General features: G+C 43.9%; 1 protein-coding gene across 5 annotated transcripts in view; it reads right to left on the reverse strand.

Moving 5' to 3' along the window:
• The window catches only part of POF1B (POF1B actin binding protein), a 268,805-nt gene that overhangs the window by 89,729 nt on the left and 154,428 nt on the right, over positions 1–24,648 (reverse strand). For all 5 annotated transcript variants that reach the window (XM_069212651.1, XM_069212643.1, XM_069212647.1 and 2 more), the window contains 2 exons: positions 8,523–8,656; positions 2,862–2,889 (listed from right to left, as the gene is read on the reverse strand). In XM_069212651.1, the coding sequence (XP_069068752.1) occupies positions 2,862–2,889; positions 8,523–8,656 (162 nt within the window). The remainder of the gene's footprint in view (positions 1–2,861; positions 2,890–8,522; positions 8,657–24,648) is intronic.

The following is a 24,648-nucleotide window of genomic DNA, read 5'->3' on the forward strand; positions in this document are numbered from 1 at the left end:
GTGCATTAGCAATCCACCAGTGATTGGCTGCTTAAACTACCACACTTTTGCCTATGGCGTCTAATTTTTCGCTTTATTAGAAGGAGGTGTGTCTCCTGTTGATTGGCTATAAGCCCTTTTTCGAGCAGTGGAGGTAACAATAGAGTCTGGAGGGATTTCTGTTTTTATAAATAAAGGGTCAGTGGGTGCAGCCTTATATCTTTTTATCCACTCTGTGAGTGATAACCCTTGATTTAACAGGCGCTTTAAATATTTTGTCTGCGTGTCTGAGCATGCCTGGAAGCACTAGAAGAAATTGACTCTCTTCATCTTTTGGTCCATGGGTGTCAAATAAAAAAATCCTCATCTATTGATCTGTATAATATGTACATTGTGATTTGCTGCTGCCATAGCTATGACCTGTTGATAGGAGGTGGAATCCTCAGGTAGTGAAGGTCTAGCTGGGTAGAGATCTGGATCATTAGGTGTAATAGGATCCAGATCATATGGATCCCATGGGTCTTGATCATCAAATTAATTCTTTAGATCATAAGCCCCATCAGGTGGTGAATTTGGTGGTGTGAACCCCAAAGGAGGGGGGAGATGTTGGTGGAGGAGTGTGTTGTGGAGAAGTAGGTGGAGAGGGTTGAGTAAAAAAAGGAGTCTTTTCTTTTGTAGTCCTTTTTTGGAGGCGGATAGGGATCAAGAGCCTTTTGGAAAGTCAGTTTCCTCTTTAAAGGGGGAAGAGGTGACATTATAATCCACCCTGTTCCCTCTTAAATTTGAAGTTGGCGCCAACGAGCATTCACAACTTCCAAAATTGGTTCCACCAGTGAAGGGGTGGTGGTTAGAGACTGTCCAGGATCGCTGAAAGTCTTTTTTAAGATTTTCGGTTCCGAAGTCTTTTGTGCCTGGGATATTTTTGGTGCCGAAACTGTGGATGTTTTTTCTTTTTCAATGCCGAAGTGGTCAGTACCTAAGTAGTCGTCATTGAAGCACCATCTATCTTCGGTCATGTTGGAGCCGAAGTAGAGGTGCTGGAGGTCGATGCCAAAGATTCATCTTTGGCTGTTTTTGGTGCCGCGCCAGATAGTGGGGCATCCGAATGAGTTTCTCAGCTCTCACCATGGCTGGAAGGCAGTGGCAGACAAGTGATCTCTTTAGATGTTGTTTTGGTCGATGGTGAAGGGGGCTTTTTACTCATGGTTTGCGCTGACTGCAACGGTTGACTCTTGATGTCTAACTGTACATCAGAGTCCGAGTCTTGAATAGAGAGGGCCTCTTCCTGCTCCAACTCTTCTTGTGCATGATTGTTGCTGAAGATGTCCGGTGTGTCATCTAGAGTTCAAGACGCCATTTCCATCTGATGAGCTCCTCGATCTCCAAGTGTCTTTTTTTTTATTGAAAGGAACGGCATACTTCACAGGTCTTCTAGTTGTGGCAGGGGGAAAGACACAAATTACACACCTGGAAGTGGTTGGAAATTTTGAGTGGCATTGAGGGCAAAACTGAAATGGAGTCCGTTCCATTACTGCTGCACAGTTAGATGCCACGTGGAAGAGGTGGGCCCGAAAGGGCCGGGTGTCCTCCAAAGGGCTGAAAATCGACTCCAGGTGTGAAATGGAACCAAAAGATAAAGTATAGAAGAATACACGATCGAAACAATACTGATGATGATAGAAAGATGGAAAGAATACAGTTTTGGACTGTATCAAGCTGAGAACTTGGAGCGAGAGTAACACACGTCCGAACCCAATGGCGGAGAGAAACAAACAAAGGACTTGATGCCAATGCGCAGTATTACAGAGAGGAGTAGTCACTTGATCCTGTGACTCGAAATGCAAGGTGTGCTACTCCGAGCACAACACTAGATGTAAGCTTATCCACAGCATGTGTATCTACAGCTACACATGCCAGCAAACATATACTTTAAAAATTATGGGTTCAGGAAATACACATATTTTCGCCTCAAATACAGACTTTTCAATTTTGGTATATGTATATTAATTCAAACAGCAAACGATACTAATTTAGTATGCTGGGCTACACACAGGAAAGCTACTCTGAGGTAGCTGGAGAGCTACCAGTAACTCACGGGCTACTCGTTGGAGAATCCTGGTCTAGAAAGTGCTCAATATCATAAAATAACTAAAGTGGACGTATTTCTTACATCAGTTCAGGTTCTATTTTATGACTTGTGTATTCCCGGTAGAATGTGTTATGATCAAAACTAAGGTTACCTCTGCTGTGAGAAATGCATCTATTCAATTAGTCTATTGCTAAATTTTGGACCACTAAAAAGGGATTGCATAAATAAGTATCTGTGTGAGTATTGAAAAGATGTTTTACTTTTAACAGATACTTCCTTGAATGACCTAATTATGTTCTTTCAAAACAATATTTCGGAGGGACGGTCTTAAAAGCCACTTTAACGTCAATGGTCGAAGGGTTCTTAGGTAAACGAAGGTGCATCCATAGTTAATGTGGAAAACATACTGAGTGTAAAGGGTCCAAAGTAACAACATGGTCTTGTTGTTTATTTTCATGTTTGGCTAGTAAATGGCAGACTTGGAGACACTTGGACTATAGCACAGTGGGACATGTAGGAAAATGTTGGAGATAATCACTCCATGCAACAGTAGGTTTCTGTACCATTGTGTAGACTGAGCCACAGTTAATGGTGGTGAAGTCTTGTTTCTTCTCAATGCTGCATTCTATTAAATGTGTGACTGAACACAAGTGAAGAATACATACTTCTATCGCCTTCCTGGCTGGGTCCACTCACTAACAAATTGCTTGTTGAACGCTTAGCCATTCAAAATACGCTTTAGATCATGGTACAAAATTTGAAGTAGCCTGTAATGCAATATTTAAATACATACCTGTTCAGTGGTAGAACCAAGATGTTTTCTAAAGAAACAAAAAGTACAATTAAATTCAGTTTGGGGAGGTGAATGCTGAAGACGGAAAAACGTACTGCCAAATTCAAAACATGGCCACTCAATTGCCTCTCAGATGGTCCTCTCTTTATCAATGAAATAACATTGTAGCTATGATCCTTGAAACAGAGTAACTTTTCCTTAGAACATCAGAATAGGATTGAAAAATATATAAAATTGTAAAAGCACGACTTGGATAACACAACTTGGTTATTTAAAAAATTTCCGCAGTCTGAGAGGAAACCTTCAAAATTCCAGACTTTCATGTGTGTATCTGTTTTTACCATCACTGCTGACTGCAGTGTTAGAGGAATATAGATTTGCAAAGTGTTTAATTTTTCTTCCATGTAAAACATTATATGCTTCCAATCATTTAAAATCGGTATACTAATGGCATTTTGCCACAGTTACTAAGCCACTTACACCCAAGTTAATTAGGCTTAGTTTAAAAAGCAGTAAATCTGGGGAGGTTATTGAAAATGGTCTGATTACCATATTATTTAAGAGTTTTCAGCTGTTCAATACAATTGCACCACCCACTCATCAGAAAACCGATTTTCATGCCCAGAGGTTTCATTCATAACTGAACAGAATTCGGCACGTCTTGAGAACGTGGTAAATGCCACCACCACACCAAATTATCAAAATACTGTTTATGCCAAGCATGACCTGGAACATCAGAGTATACTGGGGCGGCTTCTCTGCTAAGGCGGAGGAGCGTCGCCCCACTTGTTTTTCCAAAAAGGAAAAATAAAATGATAATAACGTGCATTACGTTATTTTATTTTTCCTTGTAGGGAGAGGAGGGGTTGGGCTCGAGCGAGAGGGCCCGAGGAGGGCTATTTGCACACAAAGTGCTGTGTTTGGCCGGCCAAAAAGACATGCGCATTTTGCATGTTCTCTACCCGGCTGTGCAGCACAGCCGGGTAGAGAACACGCACAGGCTCCCATTTCCTGTCTGAGCGGCAAAGTAGACCGCTCAGACCAACCACAAAGCAGCACTGTGATTGGCTGGGAGCCTGTGCAGCTGGGAGGAGGAAGAGGACGGAGGGGAGACGAACGCGTCTCCTCTCGAAGGTAAGTGTTTTTTTTTTTTTTTTTCCTTTAACCCCCCCAGTCCCTTTGTGCCCTGCTCCGCCCCACCACCCCTGTTCAGTGGCAGCCAGCTAAAGCTCTTTCTCTGAATCTTACAAGACACAACGGAATGCAACTCGATAACATTATAACTGTCATAACTTAAAAAGGTATTATAAAGGAATATCTATTAAGCCTCGTTTAAAAAAAGCCCCTCTTTAATGCCTTATATATTGCACTCTTAGCTGCCTAGAATACATAATGCTTTTAATCACGCAAAATATGGTATTTATAGTCGAGAATTTAGTGACAAGGAATAAACAATTCGTTATGCTACAGCGAGCATTGTTTTCAACACAACAGAAAAAGAAAGGGACACATGATTACTTTAGATTTCATTTGGACACGGAGCACGAATAAGGCCGCACAGATAAATCAACAACACTCTCAGCTGATTTAGATGTCACTCGGATAAAACGTGATTAAAGTTGGCTAGAGGTTAGTGACGAATATTATATCCATTTTTGCAATAAAGTGCATAATCCTGAAGATACTGGAACATTCCTTTTCGGATGAATAATATTCTAGATGTTGCCAACGTGCTTTTCACAACGGATACCTTGCCTATTGATCTTAAACAGAAATATGCCACTACATTTCTTAAAAAGAAAAAAAAAAGGACAGGTTGGCAGAGTTGGTCGCAACCCCAAATAATAGATGCTGTGAGTAGCTCCTGGCAAAGCAATACTCTTCAGGGTGTCATTCTACTTTTGGCCAATGGTTTGTTTTCATCAGAGAAAATTCAATGACTGGAAGGGAGGGACAATTTGGCCCTGCAACACAAAAATGTTTTTCATAGGAAAGAACTTAGGCGCGGTTGCACCTTCATCTTGATGATGGTACGGAAAACTAGCAGATGTTTTGGTCTTGTCCCAGTGCAAGTATGCACTAAGAATGGGGTGTGGTGAGCCGGCACATCTGAGAAATCAATTAGGAAATTAGAGGGTAAGGCTTGGCAGTCAAAGCATTTCAGTGGAGTACGCAGAGCCAACAGCAGTGTGGCAAGTGTTGTTTGCAAACACTTGTAATTCAAATAATGGAGGTAAGATGACTGCACTACAGCATTTGTTGCAATATAAAAGCACCTGTGTTTCCGACATGACTGCCAATGATGATCAATGTGTGGTTACCAAAAATGGCAGTCAACTTGGAGCGGTGTCAATGCTTCTTTATCTGCAGCACACAGGAATACTAGCTGATGATCTCTAGATAGCTCTGACTGAGTATTCCTCAAATGTTACCAGACGAATCCAAGTCCAACTTGAATCACTTTCAGGTCTGCTGGCAAGACTGAAGGGAGATGACAAGCAAAAGATGCCCCCCAGAAGTGAGGGAAGCAAGGGACCTTTGTGAGAAGTTTTGAAATAAAGATGTACACACTAGCATAGATTTATTACCAGTAGAGATGATCCCAAACTCACGATAACACAATATATTTGTGGAGACTGCACAAATTCTACAGTTTTACAGTTGAATTGAGACTTTGGTGATCATGCACTAGAGTAGGAGAGTCTGTGAAAAACAGGAAGATAAAATCCAAAGTCTTGTGGAACATTCTGAGAATTATGTATGTGACCAACATGTCCTAGGGCTTACATTCTGATGTAAAACAGACTGATGGGCACAGAAACTGCTCCACCAGAGTCAAAATAACTAATAACCTGGTTGCACTGTGAGAATTTGAAGATCAGGTGTGGGGTCTCTTAAAATGTTGTTGTCTGATATGATGACCTGTCCTATTTGGGGGATGAGTATTGGGGGAAAGAAAACGTAGGTTAAAAGAGAAGTTTTGAGTGTTAGTATGCTTTTTCCCTTTCCTCTTTTTCCTGTCTTTCTTCCCATCAATGAAGGGTTCCAAAATCATTCAGGTGCAAAATTGCAATAAAGAGGGAGTTAGTTATGTTCACATGTAATCACAAGCCATTGGGATCAAATGCTTCCATCTGCCAATTTTTCATGTGCAAATGATCCAGTATCAGGTGGACTGGCTCAAACGAAGCAAATATAGACTACAACAAATGAAAGCACAGGACTTTAAATCTGGTTCTCTGACAACATAGCGTGAGGTACTTTCGCTTAAATAATATTCAAAAGCAATATAAATGTGGAGTTATTTAGGCAAGTGAAAGGGTGGGGTGTTGATGCTCTTACTAGAGTATTTATCCAGCTGTTATGAAAAGATTAAAGGATTTTTCAAATATGGCTAATTTAGACTGCGTTTAGCCTTCCCTCAGCTGTCCAAGCTGATAAAATAAACAATGAAGACAAGTGTCACACACCTGGTATATGCAACAAAATCCTGGATGAAGTAACAGCAGGCTACTAGCTGGCATATGCAGCATTTGTGGTGTTGGACCATGATGGTACAAAATAATGTGCCTTCCATATAGCAAGGATTTTTGATTGGGGTAGGCACACAATTCCCACAGTAGAAGCTTCACATATATTTGTTTGTGGTGTGCGTTAAAATGAAAAAACTCATTTTTGTTATCACAGTGTCTATGTACGTATGTTAGAACCTGTACTAATGGATTTTTATTTATAAGTAGATGATATAGTTGATTATAATAAACTATAGTAATAGTTTTGCAGTTTAAAAGCTCCTGGTGTTCATTTTTGTATCATTGCTTTTTGTATTGATTCTTTGATGGATGTGGTCTTCACCAGATAGTTTCACCCACATAAAATTATTTTAATAACCGTAAATCATACTGCATGATTTCTCGAGGTGCACCATAAATTAAATTGATGGGCTAAACTTACTAGGGGTTACTGGGTTGCTCTATAATTATAAGGAAGTAGCGAGCTCAGACACACTGACTGCTTAACATGCCATGAGACAATCAACCAAATTCCAGAGTTGCCTTTACAACATTTGACATTATGTTATATTGTATTGTACTGTTCTCTGTTATTGCTTGAACATCATGTAAGTGTATAAGTGTGATGTGTAATTAACGATTTAACGTGTATATGCTCTTATCCTGAATAATAAATCTAAAAAAAAATATGTATATTTAGGGCTAAGCAACTTTCTGATTCACAGATGTCTCTGGGAGCAGGACTCAGCTAGCTTGCATAGCTCGGATGCTTTGATCACGTTGCTTGCATAACATGGCACTTAGATATTTAAATAAATGTGATGCTCCTCACCATAGGGAGCAAGTGGAATGATATAAGTATTGTATTAGGCCTAGACCAAAAGCAGACCTGTTTTAATTATAAACACGCACCCAGGCTAGGTGTTAAGGTCTTCCCCAGCAATTCAATAGTCCATAGATAAGACGACAATGGTGTGAGTATGTGCATTCTTGGTGCTACCTCCAACCATCTAACACAGTGGTTCCCAACCTTTTGACATCTGTGGACCCCCATTTGACCATTACTGGAATCCTGGGACCCCCGCTGAATCATTATTGGAATCCGGGGACCCAATTTGTTATTATTATTTAATTTTCTAAGCAGTCGCAGTCCCCCTGAGGAGGCTTTGCGGACTCCCACGTGTCCACGGACCACAGGTTGGGAACCACTCATGTAATATGTAAAGTCCAGATTACACCTTGACAACCTGAAATTCAGATTATCAAACTAGTCTCTCAGTTTCTCAAATCCAGTAGCTTATATGTTTATCACCCACTGTCTGGTACCAGGATATCATGGTAATAGGGATAATGTCCCATGTAAATAGCAGTACCGTCTTAAATGAATGTTGTCAGTCAGGAACAACAGGTGACTCGACCCAATAAAACAAAACAGCTCTCAACAACGACGTTTGTGCGGCTGACCCACCTCACTTATAGGCTACACTCTAGATGTCCTGCAACCAAAGCTCTCCCATACAGAAAGTACTACCCACTCCACCACCATCCTCACGGGAATCTATCTCCAGGCAATAGTACTCCTTGTGATTATATCCCACTGTCAATTTTAAGTTTATATATCACACATAAGTCAAAGCACTGACTATTCTCATATGGTTTATAAGCAAATGAGGTAAGGGAACATGCCCCCACTCCACAAAACAACACAAACAAATTATAAAAATAAACATGCAATTTTTAACAATAGCTAACATTTTTAAAATATTTTCTGTGTGTCCTTTTGTATCAAAAGTACTACAATTTAGAATATGACAATTAACTTGTTCTTGGTAACATTTTTCTTCTACACAAATAATTCGGGATCTTCGATGATTTCATTTATCTAAAAGGATATAGGAGTACACATCTTAAACAGCCTGCAGAAGGGCACCGTCCACGCCTATTAAACGTTTCCTTTAATTACACAAAAGGCGCATCTCAATAGTTTTCAAAAGGAACACAGATGTCCAAGTTATGCCTAGAGATGTTGGAAAGCTTACCTTACACACAGAAATGCATTAGAGACCAACCCTGTGCCGTCTCACAAGGGGGAACATTCCAGAGAAACTGAGGTCAAGGGCTTAAAAGACTGAAAAAAACGCGAGCTTACCGCCCTCCGATCTTCTCGACATGCTGTTGTAAGTAGCTGTACAGGTCATTGTTTTTTCGACTTAGTTCAGCAAGTAGCTCTCCAAAATACCGGGAGTCCATCTTGTCAGTGCCAAAGTCCAGCTCAGTTTTCTGCTGTTGTAAGGAATAAATGGCCATTTTAGTGTCTTTTTTAATATCCGGTATCACGAATATCCTTTACTTTAACACTGCCTGCTAAGTATTGGCATTACGCTGAATTTAAGTTACATGCTCTTCAACAAAGCAACATAAAACTTACATTACCTACTAAGAACATGTTAAAGTGTTATTTATATACATTCTTTTTAACTTCGGAGGTCAAATGTCGGGTGCATACGAGTTTCACATTTTGTAGCCTTGGACAATGTTGTTTGTGACCAAAAGCAGTTCAAAAGTATCTAAGGGGCATTTCACAACTACAGGAACCTTCACTGGCTCCACAGGCCCACATCAAATGCAAATTTATGTGCTGGCATTTGTACCGGCTGCTCACATACTTATGTATTTAACTGTGGTTTTCGTGCGTTGCACATTTGTTTGATGAGATCGGCTCTTTCAGAGAACAGACAAATGTAAGGTTACCTCTTGCCCTCATAAGTAGGAACGCCAATAGCTGCTGGCGTGCCCAGCAGCGGGGTAAAGCCCCGGGCCCCTCCGTCAGCTACGCGCCGACTGTGGGCTTGGATGTTGATGGGGGGAGTGGGGTCCAGTCAGAGGAGGTGTAGCCCAGGGTGCCTGTGGCAGCTCTGCTGCCCACGGAGTCCGACCCACAGCCCCTCAGGTCTTCAGTCGCAGACGGTGAGGGTTAAGGCACAGGACACCACTGCTCGCCTTTGGCAGCTGACAGATGCTACGTAGCCACGCTCCTCACAGGGCAAACAAGCATTTGCAATGCAACGGGTCTCGCGTTTGCTCATGTTAGAGCTGATCGTGTTGTAAACTCCTAACCCGACTTTTCATCTATCGGCAAAAGTACATTTATGTACGTAACCCGAAAAAGTGAAATTAACTGTGTAAAGCGCTCGACTTCTGCCAAGCGAAATCGCGCTAGGAAAATAGAGAAAAAGTAGTCCACGATCCGACAGAAAACAGCGAGCCTCGCATGTTTTCTGTACTTGGTCGCTGCGCTCGAGGAGGGCTAACCACCGGTAAAGGCATGACATGTGCATGCCTTCCACTAATGAAAGCAAGCAGATTTTACTAGGCAAGCCCACGAACCAATGAAACACACTGACATGACGTCGACAGGGCTCCGAGCCCTTTTCTAATAACTAAAGCGTCTCGCTGCGATACGCATGCGCGAGCGCATGCAACGCAGACTCGACCCTAAAAGAGGGGAAGGCGAGAAGGAGGTGTGCACTGCTCCAGCAGTCTCTCCCCTAGCGGCAGCAGTCGATCACCGCTAGCACTGCAGCTGGGAAGAAATGGGTATGCCCCTTGTGTGTGTCCTGCAGGGTGCGAGGCAGGTCAATGGGAGGCTTAGGTTGTGCTACATGTCAGCATGGACGTAGGAAGTGTGTGGGACACTGGGGATGTATCCCCCCCAGATTTTGGAATGGGGGCATGGGGGACGAGGGTGGGGGGCACGGGGGATGAGGGTGGGGGGGGGACAAACAAATTTTCCCTCTCACTTATATCATTTGCATGGCCATTTCGACCCGATGTATTGTGATATTGGTAGAAGCGCCCGCACACGCTTTCAGAAGCTCTTTCGTTCCTTCTGGGCAGCATGGGAGAGGGTTTCTGATTTTAAATTTCTGCTGGCACAGGACAAAGGTTGAAATTAAGGGGCCATCAAAGCATCCTTTTGTCTGATTTTTCTAGCTGGAAGCTGTCTGGAGCCTCACACCTAGCTGCTGTTTAGGAAACAAAAGCACACAGCTTGCTATTACTTCACAGGTATCCAAGAGAGACATGGTTTTGACTTTGTTCAGCCCCTGCATTTAAGAGACAGGTATGCACTGTAAGAATGTCAGATGTGCTGGTCTGCCCCAGTATTTACACAAATAACAATTTAAATACCACTATTTTGTTTTATTTCTTTTATAGCGCTACTTAATCCAATGCAGGGTGTCCAATCGCTTTAAATCATACACATCATTATTATCCCCTGAGATATACTGGGCACACAAAGATCTATTCAGCAGATGCCTTAACCCCCACAAGATATTTTAAAATGCAGACTTTGCGCCAATTAAGCCATACTGATTTACTGCCACATTTCTCCCTTATGCCAATTTCTTGGTGGCAGAGCCTCTAAAAAATACATTTATAAATTGAGGCCCAGATTTTGTGTCAAGGCTGCCTTACTTTTTTGGCACAACCCCAAAGCAACACCTCATTTGTTAAATATAGTATAGCGCTCAAATGTACTCATGATAGACCCACTGAACTAATGTCGTGAGGTGTTAAGATCCGATGCCACCTTCTTTGAGGTCATGGGTTGTGATGTCAAGTGCAAAGTCACACTCCAAGATGTCATGCGTTGTGATGTTACTTGCATACTGCCTAACTTGGTAAGTTCCCCCACTTCTTTTTTTTTTTAGGACTTGTGTCCTGAGTATTTGTAGTTGCCTAGGATCACACCATTTAGTGAACAGGTAAGGTGAGATTTTATCTTTTCACATTATACAATTTAGCTACTAGAAGGGTCTTTCTAACATTTACACGTAACGGAGATCCGCCCCAAGTACAGACGTAAAGATACTACTGGTAAATGCCCTTTGTGAATTCCCTCCCCCAAAAAAATCGCAAAATTAGACGTTTGGTCTAAATTTAGACCAAATGTCTAAGTTTACCTTTGTGAATTGGGCCAAATGTTTTTTATCTAAGTAATGAAGGGCTGGATTACAGCGTGGCTAACAGGGAGAAGCCACATTTCATTTTAGACAGTTTGCCTAGTGTTATTAGTTATGTTGTGTTGTTGTTACTGTCACATACTTAAGCATATTGAAGTATTTTTTCTTTTGTGTATTTAACATTCTTGTTTGAATTGAATTATATTTTTTTTAATTATTATTTTCTTTTTTTTTAGTAGAGACAGAAAAAATGGCAAACAAGGAACAACAGTTACATGAGGATACATTGGTGACAGGGCCACTAGAATTATGCAGCAGGGGAGGGCCAAATTATGTGGCAGGGTTGACTAAGTTATACAGGCAGAAGAGGCAAGTTATGCGACATAATGTGATAGTATTTCATTATTTTGTCATATTTACACTCTCTGGGTGTAGGTTTCACCTCATTAGTACCAGCTTAACACCTAAATATGGCAACAAGCAAAAGAAAGGTTAGCAGTCAGCGTTTGCAAAGGGGCCTTCCACTGTTGCTGAGCTTTTAGTAACTTTTGAACCGTTTTTGTTTAAATCTTCAAATTATGCACCAGATGTTAGATTTTGTGGCAAATGCGGCAAATCCATAACTATGCGAAAAACACTGCAGCACAATCGCATAACTCCATTGGCCGTGGTGATAGCCAACCCTGGCATCAGAAATACAGTGTTCGTATCAATGCATTTGCATAAATCTGCACACATTTCATAATGTTACAGGACAATACAGCAGTCATGGCCCATAAGAGTGTGTGTAAAAGGCCCTAAATAGCAAGATACAGTTTGGCTTTTGCAGTCACAGAAGAGGTCCATAAAAATATATAGGAACTGGGCTGAAGGCTGAGTTCATTAGATGGGAAGCGGTCTGGTTTGCTAAAGTCATTTAGAGGACATTTGGAAAGCTTTCTTGGGAATGTATTCCACCCATTGCTTACCTTTGGGTTTGCAACTTACGTTTGCTTGGTTTCTATTTGCTAGCGGAATTTGATTTAGGCTGTCCAGGTTGAGTTTGTCCCTCCAGTAGAGCATCTCTTGTATACTGTGTCCTTCCACCAGTGTTTGATGTCTGTAAACAGGCCTTTAAATATTGTTCTTATCTTGTCTCACTTGCTGTGCATTCAAAGATCAAGGTCAAATGGCAGGCTCTATCTTCCCATGGAGCTTGGCATTTATCTTTCTTTCTCTGACTTCAATGTGGGATAACTTATATGACAATCATGCTAGCTACTGGAGGTGTGGTGGAGGAAGGCTTTAGGATGCTATTTTTAATCGACCACAAAACAAACTTCAAATGTTTGTGGATGAAATGTGCAGATACCTAAGAATATGAGTGTAATGGAAAATATTTTAAGATGATCAAAACAAATCAATACACTAGGTAATGACATTTCCACACAATAACATTTGTGTGATGTATGTTTTTATCAGTAAAACTGTATGTCTTTGTAAATGTAATGGTCATTTCAGTTGAAGATGTCTGTAATGCAGTGCGCTACCACACTATGCATACTCTTGTCACTCCACTCTACTCTGGTTCACTTCATTCTGCACCTCTCTACTCTACTCTATGCCAATGCACTCTACCCCTCTCCAGTCTAGGACACTCCACTCTGCACCACTACACTCTACTCACCACCGCTCAACTCTGTGCCACTCCATTCTGAACCTCCCTACTCTGTATCACTCTACTCTATGGCAATAAACTCTACCCCATCCCACTCTAGTCTAGGCCACTCCACTCTACTCTGAACCACTCCACGGCACTGCAATCTACTTTGCACCACTCCATTCTGCACCTCTCTACTCTGTACCACTCCACGACACTGCAGTCTACTCTGCACCACTGCATTCTGCACCTCTCTACTCTGTACCACTCTACTCTATGCAAATGCACTCTACTCTACACCACTGTAGACTATGTCAAAGCACTCTACACCACTCTATTATACACCGCTGTACTTCACTGCAGACTCTACTCAACACCACTGCTCTCTACATCACTCTACACCACTGCACCCTATGACCCCCTTTGCACTGCAGCGCTGCACATTACGCCACTCTAGTCTACTCTGCACCACTGTACTCTATGCCACTCTGTGCAACTGCACTCAACGCCAATGCACTCTATGCCACTCTACTCTACACCACTGCCCTTTCTGACACTCTTCTCTGCAACGGTGCACACTTTGCCACTGAACTCTACACCACTGTACTCTGCACCACTGCACTTTACTCGCCACCCCTCAACTTTGTGCCACTCTACTGCACTCTTCACCAATGTACTCTATGCCACTACACTCTACACCCCTCTATGCTGCATCACTGCACTCTACGCTACTCTATCTAGCAGCACTCTACTCTGCCATGCATCACATCACCCTACGACACAGCACTCTACACCACTGCACTCTGTGCCACTGTAATCTATGCTGTACCACTCCACTCTGTGGCTCTACTCTTCACCACTATAGTAGTGTACTCTACTCTAAACCAGTGCACTCTTCACCAATGCACTCTACACTACTTTACTAAAAACCAATGCCCTCTATGCTAATCTACTCTGCAACACTGTACTCTCCACCACTTCTCTAGGGCACTCCACATTAAAAACACTAGCCCTTCGTATTTCCCCACCTGGCTGTATTGCACACAGACAGGTGGAGAACATGAACAGGTTCCCAGTCCCTGTCTGAGTGCTGAACCAGGCTGCTCAGACCAATCACGACGCTGCTGTCATGCTTAGGGGAGTCTGGGAGCCTGTGTGCTTCTGTGCTGCTGGGACTCAGGAAGAGAAGAGGACATGAGGAGAGACGGCAACCATACACTGATTAAGTGTTCTTTTGTATTTTTCATCCTCCTTCCTCGCCACCCCTGTTTCTTAGCATTCACCAGAGGCTTTCGGGCAAAAATAAAAGCATCAAGATAACTCTGGTGATTATTGTACCTGTGGGAGAGAGGTAGGGGTTTTGTCCAGTGGCAGTTCATCTAAGGTAGCACAGATGGTTAATATGCCTGCTGCAAAGAATGTGTATCATGCAAAAAACAGTACTGTATGTGCCTAGCACAGTGGGTTACTACTTTTGTCACAGAGATTCTTTGGTTACTGTGCAGATCATCAGTTAAAATCGTTATCAAGCACAGTGAGCTATGAACTGCCATCAAGGAGCTGCATGGCACAAATTAGAAAGTTATGTTTTGTTTTTGCAGTCTTTAATTTTTCTTATGCTGCTAATAAAGGTTTGCTTGTGTAGAAATATATTCTTTTTATTAAAGTCAAAGCTAACCATTGTGTTACATTCTGAATCCAGAGTTTGTGCTTCTCCACACCAAGCACTCTTAGAAAATGCCTAACAGTGTGGATGACATGTGAATCCTACACCTTGTAGTCCCCTGTAAAGTGTTCTAACACCTTACATTGGTATGAGAGGTGCTATTAAACAAATGAATTATACATGTCAGAGAGGCTATGGATAGATGCGGGCCCTTATGGTTTACTTACTTTCCCCACCACATATGTGAAAAAGCGTTTTCAGATCTTACATACCTAAAAAATAAAAACAGAAAATCGCTTGGGAAATGTAGAATCTGACCTGAGGATTCAGCTTCCCTAAATAAGACCAAACATTGAAAAGTTAGTCACCTGAGATGCAGCACCAACCTTCCCATTAAAATGTTTTGATTCTTAGATATTTTTTCAATATAAAATAATTAGATCTTTAGTAATTTGAGTATTTGTTTGGTGTGAACTTTCTTGTGTGTGTTTTGCGAATTACTGTATTAATGTTTGAAATTTATATTATACAAATTGCTTGGGGGTCCCCGGTTTTCAGTAGTGATTCAGTGGAGGCCCTCAGGAGTCGAAAGGTTAGGAATCACTGCCTTAGTGATATCTTCTGTAATTTTAAGGTATTAAAATAGAGCAGAAGAAAGAAAAGCAAAGTTCAATTTGTTTCTTAAAACAGCTGCTTTAATTATGCCCCATGTCCTGACCTGTCTTTCACCTTGGCTGCTGGCTCTGGCAGAAGGCAAATCAAAACTGGACTGTAATAACCTTATAATAGTCGAGTTCTGACATATTTTCTTTATAATCGGTGACTTGATGCATCAGAAGTAGCCGATCATATAGAAATTAATGACTGCTGTTTATCCTAGATCACAGAATCCCATGTATTGAATAGTCAGTAACACCAAGAGCTCTCCAGTGTAAATGGTCACAGTTTTGACTGAAGTGGATTGGACCTCCCCAAGATTGCACAGAGGAGCAGAAGTGTTATTAGAACTACGGTTTCAGAGCAAAGTTTACAATTATTGTACCTGATCGCTTTTGATATCTCTAGTGCGGTTTCAACTTGCATGAGGTGAGAGGCATGATGAGTGCGGGGCACAAACGGTATGTTCTTACTTTTCTCCCTCCTACTTTTATTTGCTTGGTGCATGAAGATGCAAGGTCAATCAACATGTTTTTTTCACATTTGGTCTAAATATTTTGTCAATGTAAATATCAATAAAACATCCTTTCAAACTGACAACATGTCTTATTTTCTCCCTATATCATGTCCAAACTATATGATTGTGTACATTTATCGGAGCCTTCATTTCGCAAACAATGGGCGATTTGTACAGGGTCAATTGAGAAGTCTCCAATGCTCTCACTGTCCCCCCCAGAAATGTATTGTCTCCTACGCCCCTGCATGTCAGATACATAACTGATAATAGGGATGCGATGCAGAGCTCTATCAAGGAGTGTCCGCCATCTTGGCTCCCCAGGCCACGTTCATCTATCTACCTTAATAATAACATCATCTTAATATTCAAACCCTTCCACAAAATGCTCGTGGACATAAGCATAGCATCTAAGAATGGATGTGTCATCTATAAGGAAATACATCTTTGTTATACTGTTACGCAGATGAAAACCAGTCGGTTCGGCAATTGCCTTGCTCTATTTCGGTTCCATATTAGCTATTTTGTATTAAACATGTTAGACTTTATTGGCTATCCAGAGTGTTGGTTTTTTTGTTTACAGCATTTTTTTCATAGGTTAACAAGAATTTTTATGGAAAATTTTATAGATGCAAGAAACTCTGAACTACTGTACGGAAGGCAATAAGCACAGAAAGAATGAGAATAATTCATTTTCAGGGAACTCCTGAGTGCTTTTATTCCACTGGGAAGGCTGCTGACCATAATACTTCCGCCATTCTGGTTCTGTATCAAAACTCATTCCTGGGTCATAGTTTGGATATTCTGCGCATGGCAGGTGGGAGTGAGTACCACAGAAGTGATGATTGAGATAGGAATGAATTCAGCAACGGTGGGGGGCAAAGTGGTCGACTGCCCACATCTTGCTTTGCTTTTCTTGCTGCTGTCTGCCACTCTATCCCTCCACGATCCCCATGCCATACTGTGACTGTACAGCTTCCGGGAGTAGGAACAAGTCAGGAAACAGTGCAACAGTCTTAAGACTCCAAACACCATACTTAAAAACCCACATGCTGTGTATACCACAATACACGCTGTAATAACACATTATCAGCAAGTAATGACTGTATCTAAAATTTACAGTGTCAGGGGCTGCACTGCATTTCATACATGTGGTATCCTTGTAACTGTCTTAAGCTAGAGTCCTTTTTCGCTGAAATTTGAAACTAAGCAGCAGATGACGGGAAATGTGGCAATTTCATGAATGTAAAAATTCCAGCAGCCCTATTTGTAGGTACATTTTGGGCACTAATGTAGAATTTAATATGTTAATACTGTGTATAGTTGTCTTTGTGTTTTTTTTTTATTGCTTTTTATTGGTTTATTTAAATAGTCTACAAACATTAGGCATGAAACTATTAACTTTTAAACAGTTAAGTGCTTCGTGCAGTTCCAGGTGGAGGGGCAGCTATTCGTTCTTATTCACAATGCAGAGCATTAACATTGTGCTATAACATTATTGTGCTTTGTTTCATGTGTGCATACTAAAGGATGTGGGAATGCAAGTTAAGTTATGAACAATATGTATGCCTTTGGGGTCACCGAACTGGGTAGGATTTAGGGGAGACGAGTGTTGGCTGTTCAGAGATATATGAGATGGGGTCGGCGCGGTGTCACAAGTTGCAGGTTTTCAGTATGTTATGCGCAGGGGTGCAGGTGGGGGCATGTAGGCTGGTGGCGCTTGTAATTATCAAGATGGAAGGGGGAGGTCTCCAAAGGGATGGGGGGGGCTGGGTTTCCGATTGCGTATCTGGAAATGTTATCTGAAAGTCACGCAGATCAGCCATGTGTCCTGCTGCCATAGGTGTCACAGCCTATGGAGGCCTGGTATCGTCACATTATTTCCAAAAGTCCCTGTAGGGTAGTGTGTATTGTGTACCAATAGAGGTGAAGTGTCGGGCAAACCCAAAGCATGTGGTGCAGATCCGCCTCTTCTTGAGGGCAGAGTGGGCATGTGAGGCATGCCATGGGATAGTACTTATTGAGACAGGCTGGGGTTAGATATGCTCTGTATAGGAGGTAAAACTATATATTATTGAAACAGGAGTTGTGGAAGACCTTCCTGGGATGGGATGGTGCGGTTTCTCATTCCCTATTGGTTAGTTCCCTGCCCTGGTCTGTCTCCCAACGACACCTGAGCGAATCTAGGGATAGACAGTAAACTTCAAGTATGGCTTTATATAGCCAGGTTATGAGGTGACGACCAGGACCCATGGTGTATATTGTTTGTATGATGGGGTGGTGCTTGGTTCAGTCTCCGCTTGTCCCCAGAGTGTCCGTATAGTAGTGCATAGTTGTCGATGGGTGAGAATTTGCCCTGGTGATATATTGTTATTCTCCGTGAGCTGGTCAAATGTGAGTAAGCAGCCATCAAGATATAGGTCACCTGTTAGGAATGGGGTCTCTACTTGTCAGAGATATACATCCTTGTCCAAGCAGGGACCAAAATCCTAGTTAGGGTAAGTCACACACAATCCAAATTATCCTGTGCCCACCCTCTGGTAGCTTGGCACTGAGCAGTCAGGCGTAACTTAACTTGTGTAAAGTATTTGTGCAATAAATCACACAGTAACACAGTGAAAACACCACAAAAATACACCAGACTGCATTAGAAAAATAGATATTTATCTGAAAAAGATAAGGTCAAAACAACAAAGATCCAATAAGCCCAAGTTGAAATATAACTTTTGCAAGTTTAAAAAGAGTTTTAAATCTTAGAAATCAATAGTTGTCTCTTGGTTACACAAAGTACCTGTTTTGTGTAAAAAATAACACGCACGGAGACCGCAGAGGATGTGATGTGCAGAAAAATAAGGTGTGCGTCTGATTTTCCGACGTGGCACAAATGTTGCATTGTTTCTTTCCACACTGCAAGGGGCTTGCGTCATTTTTTGGTGCACAGTCTTGGCTCCTCATTGCAATGCGGGATCTTTTTTATGCCCAGAGATGATGCAGGAAACTACTGGATCCGCTGGTAGAAGGCACGGGCGTTGTGTCGATCCAGAAGGTGATGCATCGAATTTTCCGGTGCAAGGCAGGCGCAGCGTCGAATTTCCTCTCTGGAAGTCAGGCTGCGTCATTCTAGTTCGGCTGTGCAGCAATTTCTCAGTCACAAGGCAGGCTCGGATTCGTTTCCAGCAAGCCGTACATTGATTTTCGGCACACAAGGAGTTTCCTGAAGATATTAAGTCATTTTGGCCCTGAGACTTCAGAAAACATGAGTTAAGTTCAATCCAAGCCCTTGGAAAGCACTTCTCAGCAAAGACAGAGGCTTGCACACCAGCAAGGGAGCAGTCCTTCTCAGCAAAGCAGTCCAGATGAGTACTTAGGCAGACAGGCAGTTCCTCTTGACAGGTTGCAGGTTCAGGTCCAGAAGTGTCCGAGTTGATGGGGTCAGAGACACAGTTTATATACCCAAAAATGCCTTTGAAGTGGCAGAGACTTCAAAGAGTGGTTTTAAAGTGCACATGTTCCCCTTTCAGTACAGGCCTGTCTGCCAGGGTCCCAGTAGGGGGTTTGGCAGTCCATGGTGTGAGGGCAGGCCACTAGCCTTTGAAATGTAAATGTCAGGCCCTCCACCCTTCCAGCCCAGTAAGACCCATTCGGTGTGCAGATGAGTGCAGGTGTGACAGTGTCCTGAGTTTGTGGTTGTCTGGGTGACATGCACAAGGATGCTGTCAACCAGCCCAGACTTTGATTGGAGACAGGCTGTAAGCCACAGATGTTTTTTTAAGTGCAGAGAAATGCTCACTTTCTAAAAGTGGCATTTCTAAAGTAGTAATATAAAGTCCAACCTCACCAATAAGCAGGATTTTCTATTACCATTCTGGCCATTCTAAATATGACCTGGTTACCCCTTTTTGATCAGAATCTACCACTCAAAAAGTATATGAGGGCAGTCCCCTTGCTAGTCTATGAAAGGAGTAGGCCTCAGACTAGTGAAAACAAATTTAGGGGTTTTCACTACCAGGACATAAAACACATATGTACATGTCCTGCCTTTTACTACATAACACCCTGCCCCATGGGTTACCTAGGGCCTACCTTAGGGGTGACATATGTAGAAAAGGGGGAGTTTAAGGCTTGGCAAGTAATTTTAAATGCCAAGTCAAAGCGGCAGTGATCTGCACACACAGGCCATGCAAAGGCAGGCCTGAGACACGGTTAAGGGGCTACCTATATGGGTGGCACAATCAGTGCTGCAGGCCCACTAGCAGCATTTAATTTACATGAAGTGCACTTTACTAAGGACATACAAGTAAAGTAAATATGCCAGTTGGGTATGAACCAATGTTACCATGTTTAAGGGCGAGACTAGACGCACTTTAGCACTGGTTAGCAGTGGTAAAGTGCACAGAGTCCTAAAACCAGCAAAAACAGTGTCAGAAAAGTGGAGGGAGGCAGGCAAAAAGTTGGGGGATGACCACCCTAAGGCTGTCAAGTCTAACATCACCTATTACAGCAATGTCATTGGTTGTCCACTCTGCTGAGTGGTGTGCTGTGTAGTGGCCTGGGGACCAGGGCAGTCCAACCAGCGGAATATTAGGTCTTGGGAGAGTCTATATATTCACAGCATGCAAGTGTGGGCTATTGAGACCTGCAATGGCCAGGAAGCGGAGGACATCAGCCTCGGGAATAAGAGGTTGCAGACACTGTGTCAAGAGGGCCCTGAGGACCGACAGCCTCGCTTATAGTAACAGCCAGCAGTCCACTGCGACAGCCACTGGAGCTGCGCCACTAGAAAGGAAGCCTCAAACATTGGGGCTCCCAACCCGCCTCGGTCTCGAGGGAGTTGCATCTTCCAAATCGCTACTATGCAGCACTGTCGAACCCAGATTAGAGTTTTCATGAGTGTATCTAGCTCTCTAAAGAAAGCACGGGGGACTCAACTGGGAAGTTCGAAAAGTAATATAACAGTCAAGGGAGGATTCGCATTTTTGCGAGTGCTAAACTTTCTATGGGAGCTAAAGGAAGGGACTGCCAGAATGCCATCTGTGCTCAGATGCCTGCCATCGCTCTATGCAAATTGTCCTTGTATAGATATTCTGGGGTTTGATATAGCTGGATCCCGAGATATCGGTCCACTTGTGGCCCCCACTGAAGGTGGGTGGGGTATAAGCGAACATTGGGTGTGGGGTCTCTGGGTGGAAAGGGTAGATCACAGATTTGGCCCAGTTGATTCGTAAGCCTGAGGCGACAGCAAATTCTTCCAGCGTGTTCTATAGCGAGGTGAGGGGCATGTTGATATCCCAGCAGTATACCAACATATCATTTGCATTCAACAAGGTTACATGCATTCGGTTGGACAATGGAACGCCCCAGTTGTCTCCCTTCCGTTGCAATCGGATTGCCACAGGCTCCATTGCCAATGGGAACAGGAGGGAAGATAGTGGGCAACCCTGGCGGGTGCCTCGCCGGACTGGAAACAAGTTGGAGACTAAAGGTCCCAGCTGGACCCGGAAGGAGGGTGCATTATAGAGGAGGCAGGTATATGCCAATAGGAGTTCTCCTACACCAACTTGTGTCAATACCTGGAATAGATATTTCCACTACAACATATCAAACTCCTTCTACACATCTAAGATGAGAGCCACTGCATGCAGGAAAGCATCGCAGAGTTGATCCTGTATGAGAAACAGGCAGTAGAGATTTTGTGAGGTATTCCATCCCGGGACAAAACCATTTTGGTCTTCATGTAATAAGGTGAGGACTATTTGTGCAAAACAACTTGCTCCAACTTAGCCTAATATTTTATAGTCTACCTCAAGAATAGCTATCAGTCAGTAGGAGCCGCGGGCAGTAGGGTCTCGATCAGGCTTAACTAGAGGTAAGGAGAGATTCTCACAGCGTTACGGGCAGGTTGCCTCACTGAAATGCTTCATTATAGACTGTCACAAGCTGCAGGGCAAGCTTAGTCACAAATGTGGAGTAAAACTCCAGCGGCAGACTGTCTAAACCTGGGGTTTTATTTCTGGACAAATCTTTAATCGCTTGACGGACCTCTTGTTCTGTAATTACAGCATCCAGATCCCTCCTGATAGTTGCAGTGATATGTGGAATAGTGATTTGTGACATAAGTCAGTGACAGCCTGGGTAGAGGCCGCAGTTGGGACCTCATATGTTCGTGCACAGTAGTGTGCAAATTCTTGCAGGATCGATTCCTGGTCTCTAAGTGTCTCTCCCGACTAAGAACGTATCTCGGTAATTGGGGTGGTTCTTGTATTTTTTCACACTAGCCAGGCGAGTAGTCGTCCAGCCTTATCTCCCTCCTGGTGTAGCCACACTGCGTGTGCTGTGAAGTTGAAGTGGATCACGTTCTGTGTGCCCCCATGCTTATTTCTAGCTGCTTGCACCTTGTTGTGAGCTCTTGCCCCGTGAATGAATCAGTAGGTTGCCGTCTAGATGGGGAAGGGTCACATATCTTGGAAGAAAAAGGTAGTAGAAGATTGTCAAACGGGAGGAGCCCCTCGCAACGGGCTAGGCGCCAAAACCAAACCATGCATACTGTCAACTATCAAAGTTGGGAGTGTAGCGGCCAGTGCTGCTGGTGTGGTCTGCGGGTGGGCCATGTATACTTCTATGCGTGGTATCTTCCTTAGCACGAGGACTGAAGGGATAGTGGCCTACTGTTAGTCTTACATTACATTTCAGATCAAGCAGTTCACTTGTTCACCTGTCAACGGGCACTCCGTTTGGCACTTGGCAACAGTGGGGGGCTGTTCGGGGAGTGGAGGCCTCAGTGTAATATGTGCTGTGCTTGTAGCAGTCCTCATAAATGTCAAATGTCTTCCCTACTGTTTCATTATGTCCTGACCCAGCTTGGTGAGTCTCGGGGCAAGATGGTTGAGTCTGTGGACTACTCATCAGTCATGAGAAGGTGGGGACAAGTGTCATCTTCGGGTGTGGGGGTCACCGCTCCCAGGGCTGCCGTGGAAGTCACCACTACTTTTCTCTCCTTAATGGTTTATTCCAAATCTGGGGAAGTGGCTAGGATTTCTGGGGAGGCCGCCCTCTTACGAGCCCGAGTTGCTCGTCTCTGCTTATGACGGGGAGACAGGAGGGGTCCCCCAGTGCCATGTACCTATGTGCCATCGTCTCGGTGGTCCAACCACTGCATCACCTCTGATGGATCCGTAAAGTGTCTTGTTGTTTGCAATGATCCTCAGGCGGGTCGGGAAGAGTAGGGAATACTGTAGGCGCAACTGCCGAAGGCAGCGTCTGACAACCAGAAATGTGGAGCACTGCTGCTGAACCTGCTTGGGGTAGTCCGGGAACAGCATCAGTGTTTTGTTTTCAAATTGCAGAAACGCAGCCTTCCGAGTTGCTCGCAAGATAGCGTCCCAGTCACAGTAATGCAGGAGTTTTACAAGCATGAGCTGTGGAAGTCACTGGGGGAGGCCGACAAGCGGGGACTCTATGTGCCCTCTCTAGTGTGTAGAATGATGTAAGGTCTGAGTCCGGTATGAAGGAGTGGAACCAGGACTCCAGAAAGAATAGGGGGTCCGACCCCTGCACCCCCTCAGGCATCCCAATGATTCTGATGATGTTTCTTTAGGAGCAGCCTTCTGCGTTCTCCGCTCGCATCTTCAGGTTCTGGACCAGACTGTGAAGGTCTTGCAGCTCTGCCTCATGTTCCGTTTCCTGTGGCCGTAATTTGGTAAGTGTCTTTTCCCCAACTGAGACTTTGTCTACCAGTTTTCATCAGCCATCTCAAAAGGAAGCCAAGTTCCGTAGGCAGTGTTCCTGGCTGGGCCTCCATAGATTGTTTGAATTGCGCTATGGCTGCGAGCACTTGATCTAGCTTGTCTGACATCGTTGAAGCATCTGCGCCCCCCTGGGCAAGGCACGTCCCACCAGTAAGCACCGGGGGTGAGATGTGGAGGTTTGAGGGGTCGACGTTTGCCCACTGCAGTTACAATTCTTGGTTACGTCTTTTTCCTGCCTCTCCCAATATCAGGGATACACTGTTCCCTGCTCCGTAACTCATGTTCCAAGGGCGCATTTACCACCAGACTGCTTCTGCTGACCCAGGATTATGGGAGCATTGTTTCGCTTAGGGATTCTCCAGCTCAATTCAGCACAGCCATTCCCATTCACTCCTCAGGAGTACACAGTTATCTGCCAACCAGTGGGGGCTTCTCTCCAACTGTCCCCTGGGTCCGGCTGGCTGCGTTATCTCTCTGGGGATCTCTCTCAATGTTTATACCAGGCCGGTGACTGTTGGTCTCGGGATAAGGCTGATGCTCCTGTTGCCCTCCTCAGATCTCGGACGCCCTCAAGTTCTTCCAGGCACTACGTGGTCCAAGGCTCCGCACTGTTTGTTCTCCGCCGGGCCCAATCCTGCACCTCACCCAAGCTGTCAAGTGCCCCTTGTCTTCAGCTGCATCGCCGCATCTCCCCAGGGCCCATGCTCCAAATGATCTTCCTCACATTATGGCTCTCTGGCGTGTTGGTCACAGCGGGCTGCGATGCAGCCCCGGGTGGGGGAGTGTCCCACCAGGCTGCACCCTCCTCCTTAATGAATCACCAAGGACAATCAGGCCCAGAATATGGCGGCGATAAGCAGCTGCTGCGCACGTCGCACTGAACCGTGTCCCACAGCCACCCGGTCTCAGGTGTCGGGCAACCCGGCAGCAATGTCGGCACTGGAGGTTAGCGCCAATGACTCCAAAGGCAATGGATCACGGCTGTTGGTCTCCGCGATGGTGTTGATGGGCGCTCCTAGCTAGGGGGGCTGCCCCAAGCTGCGACAGTGCGCACTTGTAGGCCGCACCCGCCAGGAGGCCTTGTGTG

The sequence above is a fragment of the Pleurodeles waltl genome, chromosome 2_1 (genome assembly GCF_031143425.1).
Source record: "Pleurodeles waltl isolate 20211129_DDA chromosome 2_1, aPleWal1.hap1.20221129, whole genome shotgun sequence".
NCBI lineage: Eukaryota > Metazoa > Chordata > Amphibia > Caudata > Salamandridae > Pleurodeles > Pleurodeles waltl.